This window comes from Eumetopias jubatus, unplaced genomic scaffold (genome assembly GCF_037043125.1).
Source record: "Eumetopias jubatus isolate StellerSeaLion01/CBP00866 unplaced genomic scaffold, mEumJub1_p1.0 scaffold_2, whole genome shotgun sequence".
Classification (NCBI taxonomy): Eukaryota; Metazoa; Chordata; class Mammalia; order Carnivora; family Otariidae; genus Eumetopias; species Eumetopias jubatus.
In genome coordinates, this window is record NW_028274808.1 from 17,347,420 (window position 1) to 17,368,663 (window position 21,244).

The 21,244-nt window shown below is 39.2% G+C and overlaps 1 protein-coding gene across 1 annotated transcript; it reads left to right on the top strand.

Annotated features, from left to right (window-relative positions):
* Positions 1–161: 161 nt before the first annotated feature.
* KLKB1 (kallikrein B1) lies at positions 162–20,894 on the top strand. The gene is given in 13 exon segments (XM_088021385.1): positions 162–219; positions 4,667–4,829; positions 6,052–6,158; positions 8,667–8,826; positions 9,251–9,360; positions 12,791–12,950; positions 13,888–13,994; positions 14,154–14,316; positions 14,416–14,528; positions 14,696–14,864; positions 17,175–17,353; positions 18,331–18,426; positions 20,821–20,894. Coding segments are annotated over 13 exon segments (1,659 nt in total).
* The last annotated feature ends 350 nt before the right edge of the window (positions 20,895–21,244 follow it).

Below are 21,244 nucleotides of genomic sequence, written 5' to 3' on the forward strand. Positions count from 1 at the left end.
ATAAAATATACAGAAAGCTCTTGTTCCCTGTGCTGGTAATTCTGTGCTTAGACTTGCAATGCAGACATTTATAAGAAGATCGCTATCACCTTAAATGAAGGTTCATGTTAAATATGATCTGTTACCAGCAGTGTCACGCATGTGTTGCTTTCTCTTTTAGGATGATTTCATTCAGGCAAGCAGCTTATCTCACTTGCTTCTTTGCTACAGTTTCCTGTGGTGAGTGCATTGTCTCTAAGATCTAAAGTTGTATGTGGGAGAGGAATAGTTAACAAGACATGCCAGCCCTGGAGAAAACTATTGAACAGACAGCTTTGGGAAGGAGGCAGACCCAGGAAGTCAGGACACAAATCCTTTTACTATCCAGGGACAACTGCCGCTTCTCAGATGTATTGCCCTAGACATATCGGGGTGGGGGAGCCCGGAAGTGAGAATGTCTCTGGGCATGTGTGGGCAGAAACTGCTGTTGACAGATGACTCTCTACAAAGCAGATCTTAAACACTCAGCCCTCTATTTTTATTATCAATATATTTTAAAAATCAACTTTATCTGAATATTCAGTGTGTAGGCATTTTATAGTGTCTGGATCCAACCCAAGTGTTGTAATAGGTACCAGGTGCATATTTTTACTCTTTTAGGCCACTGGGGAACTGCTTCAGAAGTGAAAATATTTGGCTTAAATTTAAATTAGTAAATTGCCCATTTGAATAGTTTTGATTTCAACACCAGGTTTTGAACATATTTTTCTCTCTAGCCGTTCCACTAAATTTTCAGGGACTAAAGATGATTCTGGACACTGTTTTTCATCAATTGTTCTGGAATGGAGTTTTCTCTGAACCACCATTATGGGTAGATTCTGAGTCTGTGTTGACTTAACATGGCCACACCATAATGGTTATTTACCTACCTCTCAGATGTCTGGCTAACATAAACACCTTTTAGATAAGGGTTACATTTGTAAAGAGAGATAATTTCTTCAGGAAGAAGCTGTTTTTCCCCTCCTAAACCAAAATCCCCCCCATGTCTAATTGCTTTTTTGAGCCATGATCATTAAATCCATTGAATGCTGAGTAGTAGAAGCCAGAGATGCCATAGACCATGGCCACTTCAGTTTTATCTTTTTGGCAAAAAAAAAAAAGAAAAATTATGATCATCCTAGGAAAATTAGAGGTGCAGGTAAGCAGAAAATGAGAAACTGTGTATTATCTGTAGTCCTATAATACAGAAATGGCCACTGTTAAAAAGTTTTTTTGGTCTCTCAGAAATTTTTCTACACATGTCTATTTACACATTTAACAAAGATGTTATTAATTATACTTTGTTTATAACTTATGTTTCCCATTTATAGCTATTTATACATATCATATTTTTTTGGAGCTTAGTAATCTTCCCTAGTCATGGTAATTTTGTATACACATTCTTATACACACATTCAGTTATTTCTGTAGAATAAAATTTTGGAAATAAAAATGTTAGATAGAAAGGTGTGAATATTTTGGAAGGTTTTGTGATGTACATCATGAAATTATCTTTCAAAAAGGTGATTCTCCAGTTAACCCTCTCCACCAGCAGATAAGAATGATCATTTATCCCACTTAGGCCAACTCCAGTAGTCATCTGTATGACTTGATATATACTCACCTCTCTGGAAACTGTATCCTAATTTGTTTCTGGGAAACTGCTGCCTCCAAGTTTGGGTCTCTGAGGCTGTGACCCAAGCAGTAAATAGGGGCACACATCCTGCTGGCTACAGTGACCTGATCAGAGCCAAAGGTCTGCAACAAGACCTTTGCTTACACTTCTAGAAATAAGACTCTTCTTACTATTATTTCAAATTGACTTGAACTATTGGAGAACGCAAAGCCCTGAGTTTCTGGCACCTTGCCACTCTGTGGATCCTGAGAGGAACACTAACACTGTGAAACAGAGCAAAGGGATGAAGATGAATTCAATCTTGATGGGATCAGCCCAGTACCCTGTCCAGTGATTTCTGAAGCCAAATCTGCCATGGACTTTGGCCTCTGAACCAAAACATTTCATTTATACTAAGTCACATTGAACTGGGTCTTTTATCACTTGCGGCAAAATCAATACATCAACATTGGTAACTTAGATAATTAAAAATTTTTGCTAATCTGGTGAGTAAAATGGCATCAGCTGCTTTAACTTGACTGTATTTATGATTCTTACCATTTTTTCTTATACTTACTATTTGCTTGTGTTTCTTTTGTAAATTACCTTTTCATATCCTTTGCCCATTTTTTTTAAATGTAGTGTTTTCTTCTCCTTATCGATTATGTAGTTTTTTTTAAACAAGACCAAATAACCTGCCCAAAGTCCATGGACACAGGAGACAGTGTGACATTATTTTATGTTATGGGATAACTTAATGTAACAGTGCTTTAAATCACTCTAAAGCACAATACGAACAAGCCTATCCTCGTTATTGTCACCACCATTATCATCATTATTTCTAACTTACGAGGATAAGCAAGAACACCTATTAGAACTTTCCTCCCAGCCTGTTCCAAAGTTGGTGTGTTTCAGTTGCCCCATTCCATCAGCAAGTCACATGGCAGTTCACAAAGGCTTAGCTGCAGAATGGGAACTCCCGGGCTAGCACGGGGTATTGTTTGTACTCAGGTTTGTGCACTGGCATGGGGGAGGATGGCTGCTTGGTCACTAGGAATCAGCCAGATACACCAACTGTTTAAAACACAGGTCACTTTGCACTTAGCGTTGTCACTGGACCAGGTACTCAGAGTTTTGTGTGTATATGAAATCTAGGCCTATACACCTGGCAATTTGTATTCGCATAAGCTTCCACCTGAAGGGATCTCTGCTTTTTCTAAATATGAAACTTACCGAAGGGTTAATCATTTTAGCCACACCTCCGAGAGGAAGAAAATCGATCTTGCTAGGTTAGGTCATCCTAATAGAGCTCAGGGCTAGAATCCCCAGAGGGGTAGGATAGTGCAGAGGAAATTCTAATCTTCAGTGCTTAATGAAACACGTGTCTAAGCTGCCCATTCCCCAAAGGGCAATACAAAAATAGATGTCCTAGGGGATGGACAAAGTTGTCATTGGAATATCCTGTGGTTAACAGACAGTTGACAGACAGACAAATGTGCTGCCTGCGTTGGAAAAGCTTATTAAGCTGACTTTAAAGCGGGTCTTTCAAGGTAAACTCAAATTCATGTATTAAAGTTTACTTTTAATATATGAAACAGTAGAACAGTAAAGGTAGCACTTAATACGCTAATAATATGTGGGATGCAGGGTACTTTAGAACTGTGAACAATTCCAAACAGCAAATAGTTCAGAATGGATTTTCAATTTAGCATATGCATGCATTTGCATTTGTTTGTAGAAACCGAGCAAATAAACATACTGATCCCAATAAGTACCCAATAACTCTTGATTGGTTTAAATTAAACTGAGATGAGGAACAATATTTGACATTGCACACTAGAAAAGGGAACAAGATTGGGAATGAAAAGAGCTAGGTTTCTCCTCTAGTACATTCACTAGCCACGTGGGTCTTGTGCAAGTCTGTATTGCCCTGAGACTCAGTTACTTAACTTCTTTCCGTAACAACAAATCAAAACAAAAGAAGTCAGAGGCATATACTGAAGTCTGTCTCTAACTCCCCTTACAGAGCTATTTGTTATGAAAGGGTTTTGAGAAAGAGATCCTACATTGTTTTTTTTTTTTAATGTGTTTATTTGACACAATGTTATAATAGTTCTAGGTGTGCAACATAGTGATTCAACCTCTCTGTACATTCTATTCTCCACACCACAAGTGTGGCTACCATATGTCACCATACAACACTGTAACAGTATCATTGACTATAGTCCCTATGCTGTGCCTTTTATGCCCATGACTTATTTATTCCATAACTAGAAGCCTTTAATTTAATTTAATTTAATTTTATTTTATTTAATTTTATTTAATTTTATTATTTTATTTAAGTAGGTTCCACATCCAGCATGGAGCCCAATGCAGGACTTGAACTCATGACCCTGAGATCAAGACCTGAGCTGAGATCAAGAGTTGGGCGCTTAACTGACTAAGCCAGCCAGGCGCCCTGTGTGTTATTTTTTTTAAAGATTTTGTTTATTTATTTGAGAGAGAGAGACAGAGCACAATTAGGGGTGGGGGAGAGGGGCGGGGCAGAGGGAGAGGGAGAAGCAGACTCCCCGCTGAGCAGGGAGCTGGCCACAGGGCTCAATCTCAGGACCCTGAGATCATGAACTGAACCAAAGGCAGATGCTCAACCAAGTGAGCCACCCAGGTGCTCCCTGACTGTTATTTTTAAGTCATGGTATTTTTCAAAGCATGTTAGACTACAGGGAGAAACCAAGCTAGAATTGTGTTTTCTTGTGGATAATTTATGTGCAAATTATCCTATGATTTCGTAAAAATCAACCAAGTTTTTTTACGTAGAGGTACCCATAGAATGACTTTAAATAACATTATGCCTTGTTCAGATAGTCACCTCAATATGTTTCATTCTACCTCTATAGTTAAAGTCCTGTTGTAAAGCTCTTTGGGGGTTTAGTGGAGGAAGTAAGAAGGTTCAGAACACAAATATTGTTCTATTAAAATAATTATTTGCATTCATTGCAAATTAATGTTTTTTTTTCAATTATTGTATCATAGAATGCCTGACTCAATTGTATAAAAATACCTTCTTCAGAGGTGGGGACCTAACTGCCAAGTACACCCCGGATGCCCAACACTGTCAGATGATGTGCACGTTCCATCCTAGGTGTTTGCTCTTCAGTTTTCTTCCTGAAAGTTCCACTAATGACATAGGCAAAAGGTAAAAGCTGATATGTCTTTATTGGAGAAGCCAGTAATTTTTCAAAATAGAATGAGTTGTATACAAAAAGTGTAGATATTGTGGGGTTATGTTTCTCGAATGAGGTCCAAGGGCCAGCTTCACTGGAATCACCTGGAGTGGTTCTTACATTAGCAGATTCTTAGGCCACAGCCTCGGACCCAAATGGTTCAGCCCACTGAACCAAAGTGTCTTGGGCCTGGCAATATGCATGTCAAACAGTTGCTGCATTGACCTAAAGTCATAGACACTAGGCAGTGTCTATCCAAGGCCTCAGGGAGAATGCTTGAAAATCACCGGGTTGAGTGATTGTCTCAAGAAACGGTCTAAAAACAGGTGAATATTTCACCTGAACAAGGAAACATACTATCTGACTCAGGATTGTATTTGTTTGTATATTGTATATTGTATTTAAGCACATGTGCATGCACATGCAAATATATATTATTAACTGGCATTTTGGAAAAGTAAGAGCCCTGTAAAAATAGTCATTAAAAATCTTATTAGGTCTTAAAGTTGACTGAGTGTAGTCATGTTTTCATCACAATTTTCTTTCACTTTGATCAATATCCAGAATGAGCATTTCTTCATTGTTCCCATTTCCATATCCATAAGTCTTTTCTTTTATCTTAACTCCGTTTGAATTTAAAAACTGGGAATTAGATCATCACCCCCTGATTCTACATGTTAAACTTGGACAGAAAACCCAGACTATGTGTGAGAGGCATCAACTTTGAGTTAGGTTCAAGAATCCTTGTGAAAGATTGCCATTAGGATTGACATTAAAGACAGAATGAAGTCTACCATTAGTGGGAACCTAGAAGGAGTTAATAAGCAAGCTGAACATCATAGATAGATCCAACTGTCATGACTGATTTAATTTCTAAAGTAAAAACAATCACCAGGTGAGAACATAATTCCCCAAATTGTAGGAACAGGGGAAAAATCATTACCTCTTTAATATGATTGACTTTCTGTACTTAAAAGTGTTTTTTAAAAAAGAAAAACAATGCTGAAGTTAGGTATTACAAAGACTGTTAGATTTTATGGAATTTCCTCTAAGAGTGTTCTTTCCAGCAAGCATCAAAGAAGCTCTATTATTTTCCTTATTCTGCCATATTTATCAGTGTATGAAAAACATTAGACATCTCCTCAATGTGTGTTTATTATTCTACTTTCTAACTGAAAGTACTTTTAAAAACAGATTTGGTTGCTTCTTGAAAGACAGTGCTACAGGAATCCTGCCAAGAGTGTCACGGACAAATGCAATTTCCGGACATTCCTTAAAGCAATGTGGTCATCAAATAAGTGGTAAGCTGTCCATTTCTGAGCGAAATCTAAGTGAATAATGGGTTTACCTTAAAATGCCTTCTGCATAAGCTCTGTACTGCCTTGGACATTTGAAGGGAGTACTCAGAAAGATAGCAGAGAGGGGGCACTATTAACTGGATGTATCCTCCATCCCGTCTTTATCGGTTCCAAGCTTAAGGAGCCTCTATTGCTTATGAGGTTAGCACTACAGTGTAAGATTTGTAGAAAGTGAATACACATTCAAATCATAGGTGCCCCCTTCTCCCCCCCACGAGTGCAGATAAAAATCTTTTTTTTTTCTTAAGATTTTATTTATTTATTTGACAGAGAGAGACACAGCGAGAGCGGGAACACAAGCAGGGGGAGTGGGAGAGGGAGAAGCAGGCTTCCTGCCGAGAGCTGGGAGCCCAACGCGGGCTTGATCCCAGGACCCTGGGGTCATGACCTGAGCCGAAGACAGACGCTTAACGATTGAGCCCCCAGGCGCCCCTGCAGATAAGAATCTTAAAGAGAATACAGAGGGTGTCTTTATCCCTGTTTTACTTGAGATAATTTGCACACTCGTGGTTCTTCATCAGGGGACAACTGGCAAGTACTGGAGACATTTTTTTGGTTGTCACAACACAGGGGAATGCTACTGGCATCTGGTGGATGGAGGTCAGAGATGCTGCTAAACATCCCACAAGGCACAGGGAAGCCCCCACGACAAAGATTTTCTGGTCCCAAGTGTCAATAATGCAGAAGTTAAGAAACCTCATTAGGCCCCCAAACTGAAGGTCTGGGCTCTGTAAGTCTTGCTAATGAGAATCATACTTCTTAGAAAAAAATGTGAGGGTGAAGAGGCCAGGAAATTTAAATCCTGACACTTACTGCTACTAATGTCTTGGGAAACAATTTCTAAACCTATCCTAATTTAAGGGAGATGAACTATTTCTCTGACATAACTGATTTGAAAGCAAGAAGTACTGAAAAGATTCTCAACTGATGGGTTGGCAGAACCTTGAAATAAACATGTTGTGACCGTACATCATTGCTATTTTACCTTCACGATTTACAGTTAAATTTGTAGTTTCAAATTTCAGATGTTTTCAAGTTTTCTATCCTCCCTTCCCCCATTAACACCACTCCCTCAATACATATGTGTGCTTTGGGCATGCATTTGTATAGGAACCAGTCCTTAGTTAGGAACATAGAGATCTGACTTAGCCAATACGTAGTTTACCTGAGGACGAGTACATGTCCTATGTTATAAGATCAAATTTATATCTTAATACAACTTCGGGCAAATCATTCGATTAAGCATTATTTTTAATTATGCTATCATAGTAAAATTTAAAGAACAGTATTTTGCTTTTCTCGATACTCCCAGTTATTGTTATTTTTTTCTCAAATTTAGTCTTACAGAACTTATTTAATATTCCCTCCTAACTCTCCCTGAGTATCTCAAATTAAAGTGAATAATTGCTCCCAAGGACATACAGTCCCTAAACTCGGGACCAGTTTTGGTTTAAAACATTTATAGGTAGGTTTATAGCTTTCCATTAATCATAAAGAAAAGTTTTAGTTTATAAGTATCCTATCCCAACTCAGCTGTTTTTTTTTCCTCCTGTACAGCAGAATTGGAAAGAGTCTTCATTTCTAGAATCTACAAACTCCTATGTGCATGAATCACTGTGAATTATCCACTCCCCTGCCCACCTCAATATATAGTTTTTCCTACTAGTTTGTACATTTTCTATCATTACCACCATTAAATCTAGTTTTATGACTTTTTCAACCTCTTAGAGTGGAACATTATGTACAGCAGATTATGGTTTATCCTGCTGGTTTCCTTAACCAAGGGTCTAACTAACAAATCTCAGTGCTTAAAAAAAAAAAAAAGCCTAAATCATAAATTTTGTTCACTATCTGTCCAAAGAATTATCTATATTTTTTCATTTCAACTGAAAGTGGAATTTAACAAAATTTTAAAGCAAGAATAAAGATGGTTTCATCATGAATATACAAAACTCTCCACCTTTTATAATGATTTGACACATAGGTGTCAATGACAGGACCTACAATGAAATTCACAATCAGACAGAAGTAGTTGAAAGCTGAGAAATAAGCAAAGAGATAGAGAAGCTCCTTCACTCAATGCAGGAAGTCGAGGGCACATCAGTTTCCTTAGTAATGCAGATCCCTCACTCAGTCATCAGGACGCTCACTGTTGTAGCCTTTGCTCATTGATAATTTCAGGGTGAAATATTACCTATATAGTTGCACATACCTTACAGTTTTGGAAACAAAGTAACCCCTTCTCCATGCTAGTGCTCTAAAACATATTTGGAATGTGTTTATTTTAAGTAGAGTTTGATAATGTCATGATGTAATGAAAATTCTAAATCCCCTAATTAAAAGGGCAGTTGTGAAAAACAGTTAGAATCCTTCAAAACTACCCTGCCTAACGGATGATCTACTTCTAGAAGGAAACTGACCAAATTTGTTCTGTGCATTTTATTTGTACAGCTTGCCACCGAGACATTCATAAAGGAATTGATATGAGAGGAGTCAATTTTAACGTCTCTAAGGTAAAAAGTGTTGAAGAATGCCAAAAAATGTGCACCAACAGCATTCACTGCCAATTTTTCACGTATGCCACTGAAAGATTTTACAATGCAGAGTACCAGTAAGTACATTCATAGTGTTTGTTCTTTCTGATGGTGCTTTTAAGATTTACTTGAACTCTTTGTAACTTTTTTCCCCCAATGGAAGACCAAATAGGGCTTCTAAATTCTTCTTAGGTACTAAATAAGCTCTGCTTATTTACTCAGTTTTGGTGTCATTTTGCTAAGGAGAATAATTTCCGTTTTGGGGAAGTGGGGGTTTGGTTGAAAAATGTCTCCCATCCCATTCTCACCCTAACCTTCCCTGTGAAGAGCAGAAAAATGTCTCTTTGATTAAAAACACAAACCCCCAGACCCACACAGTATCAAAGTCATCGCTCTGATTGCTTTATTTCCCACTGGCCAAGGATCATTTCAATGCAAAAAGTATTGCTACATGCATCTTGCAGTTTAGGAAGAGAAGTAACCTCTTTTCTTCACATTTAGAAACACCTGTCTTTTAAAATACGGTCCAGGAGGAACGCCCATCAGTATAAAGGTGCTGACTAATGTGGTATCTGGATTCTCACTGAAGTCCTGTGCACTCTCAGAAATTGGTAATTATATGGCTACTATTTCCCCATGTGACTATAGCACGCGGAATTAGAGTCCCCCAAAGACATCTGTATTCTAATTCCTGGAACATGTGTATATGTTACATTACAAGGCAAATGAGGCTTTGTAGATGTGATCAAGCTAAGGATTTTGAGATGGGAGATTATTCCAGATTATGTGAGTGGGCCTGATGTGGTCACAAGAGCCTTATAAGAGAAAGACGAAGATAGAAAGGTCATAGTGATAGAGTTTTGAAGAGGTTACACTGCTGGCTTCCAAGATGGAGAAAAGATCCACAAGCCAAGGAACGCAGGTTGCCTAGAAGCTGGAAAAGGCGAGGAAACAGGTCCTCCTATAGAGCTTCCTGAAGAACAAAGCCCTGCCTACATCTTTTTTTTTTTTAAAGATTTTATTTATTTATTTGAGAGAGAGAGAATGAGAGATAGAAAGCGCGAGAGGGAAGAGGGTCAGAGGGAGAAGCAGACTCCCCGCCGAGCAGGAAGCCCGATGCGGGACTCGATCCCGGGACTCCAGGATCATGACCTGAGCCGAAGGCAGTCGCTCAACCAACTGAGCCACCCAGGCACCCCCCCTGCCTACATCTTGACTGTAGCCTGGTGAGACCCAGGCTTCTGACCTTCAGAACTGCGAGATACTAAATTTGTGTTATTTGCAGTCACTGGGTTTGTGTAATTTGTTACAGCAGTAATAGGGGATGAGTGCAGCGACACTGCAGAGAAAACCATAGGGTCCTTTCTTGGTGGTGTCCGTTGTCTAGTGAAATGACTCAACCATAATGAATCAAGAAAGTGCTGTAGTTTCAGACATTTAGGTAATTTCAATTCAATTATCCAGAAAATTGTCATGGCCTTCCACCTTATTTAGTGACCAGCATGTTAGTGATAAGATGTTACTGAAACTGAATCACCAATACTCGATGCTACACAGTATCCAGTGCCAGCTTCTGCCAAACTCCTCAGCAGGTGCTGGGTGAGGACCCCCTGGGGGAGATTGGGAAGGTGGCAACTGGGCATCTCTTTTCCTATTTGTTTCCATTCACCTCCAGTCCTTACATGCCCGGAACCAGTAAGTTTCTCAGCCTTTGATGGGTATTTTTGGGAGTGTCAGGCATGCCATCAATGTGCAGACAGGCATTTTGCAACTTTGCCTTGGCCTTTGCTTTCTGCTGACCCAGGGCGAAACATCAGCCAGCCTGAGGGCTTAGGACTTTCTCAGATCTCTCATGGACATGTGCACAGCCCTGGTCATGCAGCCCTGTACTTGTATATGGCCTTCTAGATTCCCAGGAATATGGCAAAGGTTTTCACCACCACCCTCTTTCCCTTCATTTTCCTTTTAAGAATTTTGTCAGCTTGTTGTTTGCTCCAGCTATTACTGTTGCCCTGGGAAGCTGCAATGTTACGTAATTGGCACTTTTTGTTTGTTTTTTTTTTTCTTTGTTCTTGACAAACACTTGCAAGGAAAAAGCTGTCAATACTGAAGAAATCTCTGAGTCATATCAAATAAACTCAATCCTTGTGAGTGGAATTTTCCTGAGAATTTCCAGACAGGGCAAATAATGGTGTTTAACTGGGGATGGGGATGGAGTATTGGAGTAGCCCCAAACCCACTCTGCCCCCTCTAGGGCTGCTAGACTACTGGCTGGTTTCCAGCATGATTGTGGGGCTGTTTTCAAGGCTTCCATGGTGCTGGGGAGAGGAGAATGGGAACAAGGCAAATTAAAACCCCGCAAAACTCACTGTTCCTATAGATAATCAGCTGTTTTTCTTGAATAGGTACTCCTGGACTGTTATAATTTGATTAATTTTGATTAATTTCTAGAGTTCTGAAAACAATGATTTGACAATTTTGCCCGTGCTCTCATTACTTCTATGGAGGAGAGGATTTTCAGAGGTCCTTCCTCTGTCATTCCCACTCACATCCTGTAGTGCTTTTGATAAAACAAAACAAAACAAATGAAACCAAAAAACTAGCTTTAAAAAAGGAAGTGGTCTTAACAAGATAGCTCCTGTATTTGTGTCATCTGGATGGGTCAGGGAGTGACCGAAACATTGTATACAGCTCTGGGTTGCATATTTTGTGTGTAGCAATGGTCAACCCTGAGCACTTCCAAAGGGGGTAACCAGGAGAGTAAGATATCTAGAAGTAATGGAAAACACAAACTGGCTAGAGGAATAGGTTAAAGGCATTTAACCTGAAAAAGATCAGGATGACTGTCTTAATTTTTTGTTTCTAGAGGGCTTTCATTAGAGATTAGATTAATCTGTGTGGTTCCATTAGGCAGATTAAGGTAGATGCTCCTATGAAGAAAATAGGAAAAACATTCCTAACACCTAGAATGGTCCAGAAAAGAATTGATGAGCTCCTCATCACTATAAATATCTTAGTAAAAGGTAAACAACTTGTCAGGGACGTCCTTCAGGGAATGTAGTTGTAGGTGGGCATGGATGACTGTAAATTCTCTTCCAGCTTCCAGAGTCTGTGTTTTGCTTTCTTTTTTGAAAGATTTAATTAGTGGAGGCCTAATTTCCTAGACTGCCCCTCTGTAGATATTATGTCATGGGAGGTACTTTCTCTTGATACAACTATGTTCATTTAAATCAGGACTCTTTCTGTCCTTCTTATAATTGCTATCATTATTCCATAATTTTAATAAAATTTATGTTATCAAATTGAGTAAACTGAGTAAATAATATGAACACAAATAAAAGTGTAATTAAGCGTAAGATTTGGGGCACCTGGGTGGCTCAGTCGGCTAAGCATGCGACCCTTGGTTTCGGCTCAGGTCTTGATCTCACAGACCTGAGATGGAGCCCTGTGTCAGGCTTGGCGCTCAGTGTGGAGTCTGCTTGTTCCTCCTCTCTCTCTCTCTCTCTCGCTCTCTCTTTCATAAATAAATCAAATATTTTAAAAAATAAAATTATATACAGATAATGAAAGTGGGCTTTCTCCTGTTCTAATTTCAATGGGCACATGGCATTTTTGTTAGCTACTTGATATTTTTGTTAATCTGTTTTTATTAAAATCTTTTTCATAATATTCGGGAAAATGTAACATAAAACCTTATCTACTAAAATCTGGAATTCAGGGTCAGGGTAATAAGAAAGAAGCTCTGAGCATATGCTAAGTAACCTAAATATTTTGCACGGGTCAGGATGAAGCTGAGAGCCTAGGTTGAGGTATTTCATTTCTCTGACATAGGAGTCCATCTCTTATCAGATTTAGACCAATTTTTCCTTCTTCCAGATGGCAAACAACAAATCTGAGGATATTTTAATGGACACTGTTTTCACTTAGGATATCTGGTACTATAAATAACAGTCATAATTTCCTCAGTTATGATGACAAAGGACAGGTCCCTTGAGCGTCGCGTCACTTGCTGAGGACTGTCTTCCATCTGTGAGTTCCCAGGTTGCCGCATGGACATTTTCCAGCACCTCACATTTTCAGATGTGGACATCGCCAGAGCTGTCACCCCAGATGCTTTTGTATGTCAAACCATTTGCACCTACCATCCCAGCTGCCTCTTCTTTACGTTCTACACAAAGGCGTGGCATCTAGAACCACAAAGGTGAGTAAGACTGTAACATTTGCTACTGTCCTGTCATCACTGTAATTTTATAGTTTGAATCTTTGAAAACTTTTGTTCATTTCCCTCAGAGCGCTTGAAGCCATGGGTTAAGTAGGTCCTTTCCTGCCAGGTGTAGATTAGTTAAGAGCTCAGCCGACTTTTCCACTTACCTTCTCTTCCTGAAACATAACACTGGATCCATGGAAGAAAAGGATCCCATACTTTTCTTACTGATCTTAATGTTTTGTCTTATTAACTTGAAGTAAAACCCACTCACTCATCCATTAATGTTGTCTCTGATTCCTGTGTTTCAGAAACTAGAGCCCTGTTTATCCTGATTGACCTCTTTACCCTCCGATAACTGCCTTTTTTTTTAAAGATTTTATTTATTTATTTATTTAACAGAGAGAGAAAGAGAGACACAGTGAAGAGAGGGAACACAAGCAGGGGGAGTGGGAGAGGGAGAAGCAGGCTTCCCGCGGAGCAGGGAACCAGATACGGGGCTCGATCCCAGGACCCTTGGGACCATGACCTGAGCCGAAGGCAGACCCCTAAGCGACTGAGCCACTCAGGCGCCCCTTCCCTTTTCCTTCTATACATAGGTGGTCCTAAGAGAAAGGTTCATAGTTATACAATAGCATCAGCAGCAGAAACCCCCAGAATTTGGTCTTGGCTCTTTCTTTTCAGTGAGAAGGTGGAACTTTACCATTCTCCTCTTCCCAGGCTATCTGTGCCCTATCAGTTTTCTTCAGAGGGAGATGTGGCTTGGTTTACATTTGATCTCTGTGATTTATTAGAGTCCTGTGGTCTGCTTTACTTTGAAAAGGGTTTCTCAGAGGAATAAAATTTGCAGAGGTGCTTTTCAAAATACAAAGTGCTTTTGTGTTTGCTTTAATGCAGTTTTGTTTCCCTCTCTTTTGCTTTTTTTTTTTAATAGAAATGTTTGCTTTCTTAAGACTTCCAAAAGCGGGACACCAAGTTCCCCTACTCCTCAGGAAAACGCCATATCTGGATATAGCCTTTTAACCTGCAAAACCTTACCTGGTAATGTGATTCAATAATAATAGTACATAAAATATGATACACTTTATGATCTTCTAACAAGTAATAGCAATGAAACAATCCTCAGTACCGAAAACCTGGGTAAATGTGGGTTTATCGCTGTCTTCATTTTATATCTCTCTATGTCTCTAATTCACACAGAGCCTTGTCATTCCAAAATTTACTCAGGAGTTGATTTTGAAGGGGAAGAACTGAATGTGACCTTTGTTGAAGGAGTGAGTGTTTGCCAAGAGACTTGTACAAAGATGATTCGCTGTCAGTTTTTTACTTATTCTTTATGCCCAGAAGACTGTAGAGAAGAGAAGTTAGTGAAATTCTATTTTTCAAAGACCGTCAGCAATACAATTTCATGAATTATACCCCTCTGTGAAGGTTTAATCTTTATACCGATCATTTTATCTAGGTGCAAGTGTTCCTTACGATTATCTTTGGACGGTTCCCCAACTAGGATCACGTATGGGACACGAGCAAGCTCTGGTTATTCTTTGAGGTTGTGTAGAAGTGGGGATGGTTCTGGTGAGTAAGCCTCACTTTTTCATGGAACCGTAAAGGGAAGGCTGTGTTGTCTTGATAGCTTGCTTAGTCTGACATAATAGAATTATTATGTATTTTGTTTTCCTTGGCTGAGGTGAACTCTGACTCACCTCGAATTCCAACTGTTAATGTCAAGACTCTCTTTTTAGTCTGCACAACAAAAACAAACACACGCGTTGTTGGAGGAACCAACTCTTCTTGGGGAGAGTGGCCCTGGCAAGTCAGCCTGCAAGTGAAGCTGAGAGCTCAGAGCCACCTGTGTGGAGGGTCAATCATTGGACACCAGTGGGTCCTAACTGCCGCCCATTGCTTTGATGGGTAAGTTTTGGATGCAACTTATCCAGGGTCTTAACTTGCCTTTTTGTTTTGAGGAATCTGTGATCAGTGTCTCAATCATCATGTCAGTGTATTAATCAAAGTTTAGTTTTTGACAAAAGACATTTTAAAGCAGGGCTGGTATTCAAAATGTCGAATAGCTCATAGGGCCTGTCCTGAGCACTGAATGATCTGACCCAGCAGAACACAGCGTGGTCTGTTTGCAGGACTGATACTCCTGGGGGCATGTCACTCCTGCGTTAAAGAATAAGGAAAAAATGCCCGCCCTGCTACCACCTCCATCCACCACTCCCCAAATATATTCTTCAAAGACTTAATTTCCAGGCCCACAGAGATTTTACTTTCAGCTTTTCAATTCACAAAGGTACTGAATAATATTAATAATGAAAACAAAAATGCAAATTTATTACCCTATATAGTTCAGTGAGTAAAATTGGATATAATATTCTAAAACACTTAGACTTTGTAGTTAGAACAGGGCTTGAGTCCAAGCTCTGTCACTTATTAGAGGTATGAGTGACCTTGGGTGATTTGTAAATCTCTTTTCGCTTTATTTCCCTGCCTGTGAAATATGAATAATAATGATATCTAATTCATGAGTTATTAAAAGGGTTAAGTGACACACTTAAAGTCCTTAGCACTATACCTGGAACATAAAAATTACAAAAAAAATAAGCTATAATTAAATAAGAATAAGACTTTATAAGAGATAATATACACAAAAACACTGATTTAATTGAAAGAAAACCATTTTGCCCCTATCTGCATGATTTTCTCTAGAGTTTCATGCAAATACAACTTGCACCTCTCAATGATGATAAAAATGTCCAAGTCTTTACCAAAGATAAGACTCTGCTTTAGATCATAATTTTAGGTTTCCTTTGTAGGTATTCATATTTTAAAATTTAGGGGCGCCTGGGTGGCTTAGCTGGTTAAGCATCTGACTTTGGCTAAGGTCATGATCTCAGGGTCCTGGGATTGAGTTGGACGTGGGCTCTGCACTCAGGGGGGAGTTGGCTTGTCCCTCCGCCCCTCCCCCTGCTCGTACTCTCTCTCTCTCAAATAAATAAATAAGATCTTTTTAAAAAAAGAATTAATTTAAATTTTCACACTTCTCAAAATACAGATATTTAATTGATTTTTTATATTTATTTTTATTGTATTCTGATTTTGTTTTTTGGCCATGCCATGAAGTGTGCTTTATTTTCATTAAGCATACAAATAATTTTCCCTAACAGCCCAAGGCAAACTGGAGGATTGGCAGTTCGAGCGGGGGGTCTTCTGAGATCCCCACAGGCTGGTGGCACCTGCTCAGGGTGCCGGGTTCACGGCCCAGCTTGTCACTTGTCCATTTTGCAGGTGGCTCTTCTCCATGTCAGGACTGGGCTCTCTCCAAGATGACAGGGGTGGGGAATCCTCCAGGTTCTTGGGAAATTTCTCTCTGCCTCTCCTGCTCAGTGGTCTCCAGTGGGAGGCCCTGTTTTCCTCAGCTTGGCCTTACAGAAGCTGGTGATTCCTGGCTTGTCTACTACTTTCTGAAATCACCTTGGAGTTCCTCTCAGAGCCCTGTGCCTGGTGTTCCCACTTGCCTTGCTGCAACTGGAAGCCTGGACAGAGAACTTTTATTTTTTTTTTTTTTAAGATTTTATTTATTTGAGAGAGAGAGAGTGAAAGAGAGATAGCACGGGAGAGGGCAGGGTCTAAGGGGAAAGCAGACTCCCCACTGAGTGGGGACCCTGAGGCGGGGCTCAGTCCCGGGACCCCGGGATCATGACCTGAGCCAAAGGCAGATGCTTAACCAACTGAGCCACCCAGGCGCCCTAGACAGAGAACTTTTAAATAACACTGAGGCCTCCCTAAATTTGCCCAATGAGGGGGGCTTGTGTAAAATCAATCTGACCTCTTGACAATTCTGGATATTCTGGATTTCATGGAAGCAATTGCTTTCAGCTTTGCTGAACTGGGCAGGATTTTCCCATAATAAACTGTGAATCTCTCCCAACCGGTTTCTCTCAGATTTGGGACAGCAACGTTCTTGTATTTTCACTTACAGTAACATGAAATAACTACACAAATGTACATTTTCAGTGTTTTTAACTAAATCTTCAGGGATTCAGTACTGCTGCTGGTGGTGATGACAAATTGTGTGGAAGAGAAATTAGATAGTAAAAATATGCTGTATTTTCTTCCCAGAAAAGTACTATTTTCAAAAGATAAAGTTGAAAGGAAAATGGGCCAACATGAAAGGCTGGTCTTTCTGGTTTCAAATAGGTCTTTATTTTTCCTTCCTAGGCTTCCCTTGTCAAATGTTTGGCGCATTTATAGTGGCATTTTAAATCTGTCAGAGATAACAAAAGAAACACCTTTCTCACAAATAAAAGAGCTTATTATTCACCAAAATTACAAAATCTCAGATGGCCATGGTCATGATATTGCCTTAATAAAACTTGAGACTCCTTTGAATTATACGGGTACGTAGCATATTTGAGGAGAAGCTATACAGCTGAGTTCGGCGGTTTAAATTTGCACATCAATTTGAACGAGATGGCAGAATCTAGACAGATTATCCTTGTTTTCTGGTTGGTGGAGTTGGGGGAAAGGTGAGGAATTGCCAAGGGAGACACCTGTGACTTGGATAAATCTTTTCTACTCAAGGGGTAAGAAATAGTAATTGGTTTCTTCAGGTAGGAATAGAACTGCATATACATTATTGAAATAATACACCTGGTGGATGTCTTGGCCGTTTGGGAAGCACGGCTCCCTTTGACAAGAATAGCAGGATTACTATTGCTTTGAGCATATTAGGAATATATAAAGGTAAGAAGGGCCAGGTACTAATTCCCAGGTCTAACTTGAGTAGAGACATAGAAGCAGCAGGAAGCTCTGGGAAGCAGGTGGTGTGATGGTGGGAGGTGTGGCCTCTGTGGGACAATGCTCCCCAGTTGGTGAATGCCCCCTGTGTCCCGTAACGATTCTGTGACCTCAGGCAAGTTGCTTTTACCTCTTCGCACCTTGAATTTCCTCATCTGTAAAATGAGCATGACAGTCACCTGTTGGTTTGTTATAAAAATTGCTACTTAATAAGTTAAAGCACTTAAACAGCACTTAAAATAGTGCCTGTAACAGTGGAAACACTCTGTTATTACTATTAAAAGTGTCACACACATGGTAAAACACACAAACTTCTAAATGCTTTTGACAGAAATTTTTGTTCCAAGTTTTAAGGTTTAATCCAGAAAGTCCGACACCAAAAATGTCATATGAAAATGAGTCTGATGATGAGAAATTTTCTTAAATCACTGACCTTAGCAACTGAGCAGAAAGGAAAAGGGTCATTCTTCTTGGTGCTACCCTATGGAAAGAGAATATGGGAAAAGGAAAGTGTGTATTTTTGGTCAATATCCATAACTTCATTTAACCAAACTCTAATCTCAAAATTACCTTTCAGAATTCCAAAAACCAATATGCCTACCTTCCAAAGCCGATACAAATACAATTTATACTAATTGTTGGGTAACTGGATGGGGCTTCACAAAAGAAAAAGGTACAGCATGACATTTTAAATGTTGTTCTTAAAACAAGTCTTTTATGTTAAAGTACATGGAGTGAATCCGTTTAACTGGCCTCTGTCTGAAATTTCGAAATTTTCTTCAAACTCATGACCTTTCCAATCTATCCATTCTCAAATATTTACTCAGTGATTTCTGAGATGTATTTTTGTTTGGGGCTGGAAAAATTTATAAGGTTACCTTTTAAGCATCTTACTTACTAATCAAGATCACTTGTTTGACTTCGTATAAAGGACTGGTCCCATAGAGCGGTAACAAGACCACTCGAGCTTATCGTGTCCTCACTGTTAATAATGTTCCCATCTCTCAGTGCTGTCGCTCTGCCTTCATACTAAGGGCCAGGAATATAGGCAGGCACACCATCTCTCTTTCTGGAAGGCTGTAAATCTTTTGTTGTTGTTGTTGCATGCGCCCTTCCTGCAATCTGATGAAGCTGGTGAGCAGCTTCTGTAATGGTGCTTTTGAACACTTAAAGAAGACACACAGAAATATGAAGGAAGCCAATGAAGTTGCAACAGAGTCATCAAAATACTTTTAAAAGATGTGATATGACAACACATGAGTTTCTTTACTAATATGTTAAATAGCAAGCTTTTCAAGTAACTACCATAATTTTGAAATTGTGGTGAGGGCAGCTGTTATTTTCCACTATCGGTCATGACCGTCATGTGAAAATATCACGACTGTGATGCAAAAATATCTGTACTCTCTACGGATGGCGAAGTCATCGATACTGCTAATACTCCCATTTTTATTGCCTGCATTCAAAACTGAAGGTAGTTTTAGACTTCCATTGGAGGTTGGCGAAAATAAAGATATTTTCCTATCCAAGTTTATAGAGCAAGTGAATTCTTTCGGTGGACCCCAGTTTAAGAACTCCTGCTCATGGGTAGTTGGTGTATCTCAGTTGCCCTTGAATTTCCCAGGAAACAGACTATTCTCCCTTTTCAAAATTTTGTTCCTGGTAGACAATATAAGGAATAATATTTGCATCATTCTTTACGTATTTAAGGATGTCAAGCTCTTTCCTTCTTTCCTAATGTAGTCCTTTATTCAATGAATTCAATTTTTTCAAGTTTTTGACTAGTACCTTAAGACAGGAAGAAATTTTAAGAGTAATCTTAACTAAACAAGGAAAGCTCCCAACATATGTTCAAGGGGAACCTGGACACTGGTGGAAATTTAATTATTTGTAAATAAATTGTTCTTAATGGGAAATACTTGCATTTACTCGAAGAACAAAATACTCCTCTGTTGCCAGAGGCTTGGTAGGTTTTTTTTTTCCCCCAAATCATATATCTTAAAATGATTGTGTTGAATATATAAAACAAGAACTGAAATGTAAGAACGTCCAGCTTTTGGGTTGGAGGTGATAGGAGGGAATTTGTGAGAGGTTTCTATTGAGATAAGAGGATGGCAGAGAATCTTTGGTCAGCCTAGGGTGCTGGGGTTGTCCTAACATTGCACAGCAGAGGCAATGCGCATGCTCTCTCTCTCTCTTTCTGTTTCTTTTCTCTCTCTGTTTCTCAATTTCTTTCTCTTTTACTCTCTCTCTCTCCTCTCTCTGTTGGTGTGATTAACTCTACTTTTTCACCCTTACTATTCTTATCTAAAGAAATGACCTTAATGAAAAGTTCATTATTCTGATTTGTTTTAAGACTTTAGTATTTTCATACTCACTGTATTCCCTCCTTCTGAAATTTCATATTGGTTACCTCATAGGGGAAATTCAAAATACCCTGCAAAAGGCAAATATTCCTTTGGTACCAAGCGAAGAATGCCAGAAAAAATATAGAGATTATGAAGTAACGAAACAGATGATCTGTGCTGGCTATAAAGAAGGAGGGAAAGATGCCTGTAAGGTAATACGTTCAATTATGAAAAAACACACAGTGGTCTGCTTGAGAAAATCAACCGTAAAATATATTCTCCATAGTATATTTCATTATATTTTTCTTTAAAAATTCAGAGCCAAATAATCCAACAATTTCATAAGCAACCTTTGATGAACTGAATATATATATGCATATATACAATTTTCATTATTTATATGTTACAGTCTGTGCAGAAGCATATTATGTTTAAGGGAGTATCATTGTACATATAATTGTACTAAAATATTAGAGCATTAGATCCATTTGACATTGAGATTATGATGTCAACATTTCCTTGTTGGACTAAACAGAAAATTCAACCATGCATTATTGAATTAAATTATTTTCATCATGTCCAACAGCTAATGAGGAACATAAGACACCTGAAGAACTATAAGGAACTGTATGTGTGTTGTATGCAGTGTGACTACAGAATTTTGAAGGCACAACTGTCATATTTTCCATTACTTTATTTTTCCACCCACTGTGACACAGGGGGATTCAGGCGGTCCCTTAGTTTGTAAACACAATGGAATCTGGCATTTGGTGGGTATCACCAGTTGGGGTGAAGGCTGTGCCCGCAGAGAACATCCAGGTGTCTACACCAAAGTTGCTGAGTATGTGGACTGGATTTTAGAGAAAACACAGCCCGGTGATGGGCATACTGGTCTTTGATGAAGACACTGGCATGAAGAAGCTTTATAGAGGTGGGAAAGAGCCCAGTTTGTAACGTAAGTTTTACAGCTTGGGTCCAAGTCAAATAGTGAGCCTTGGGGTTCTCGTCTGCAAACGTGTGGAGAGTGGTATCTACTTCATGTCCTTGTCATAAGGGCAAAAGGAGACAATGCACACAAAAGCTGCTGAGGAGAATGTCATGCAGAGGTGGGCTTTCAGCATTCAGTAACAATCCTAATAATGG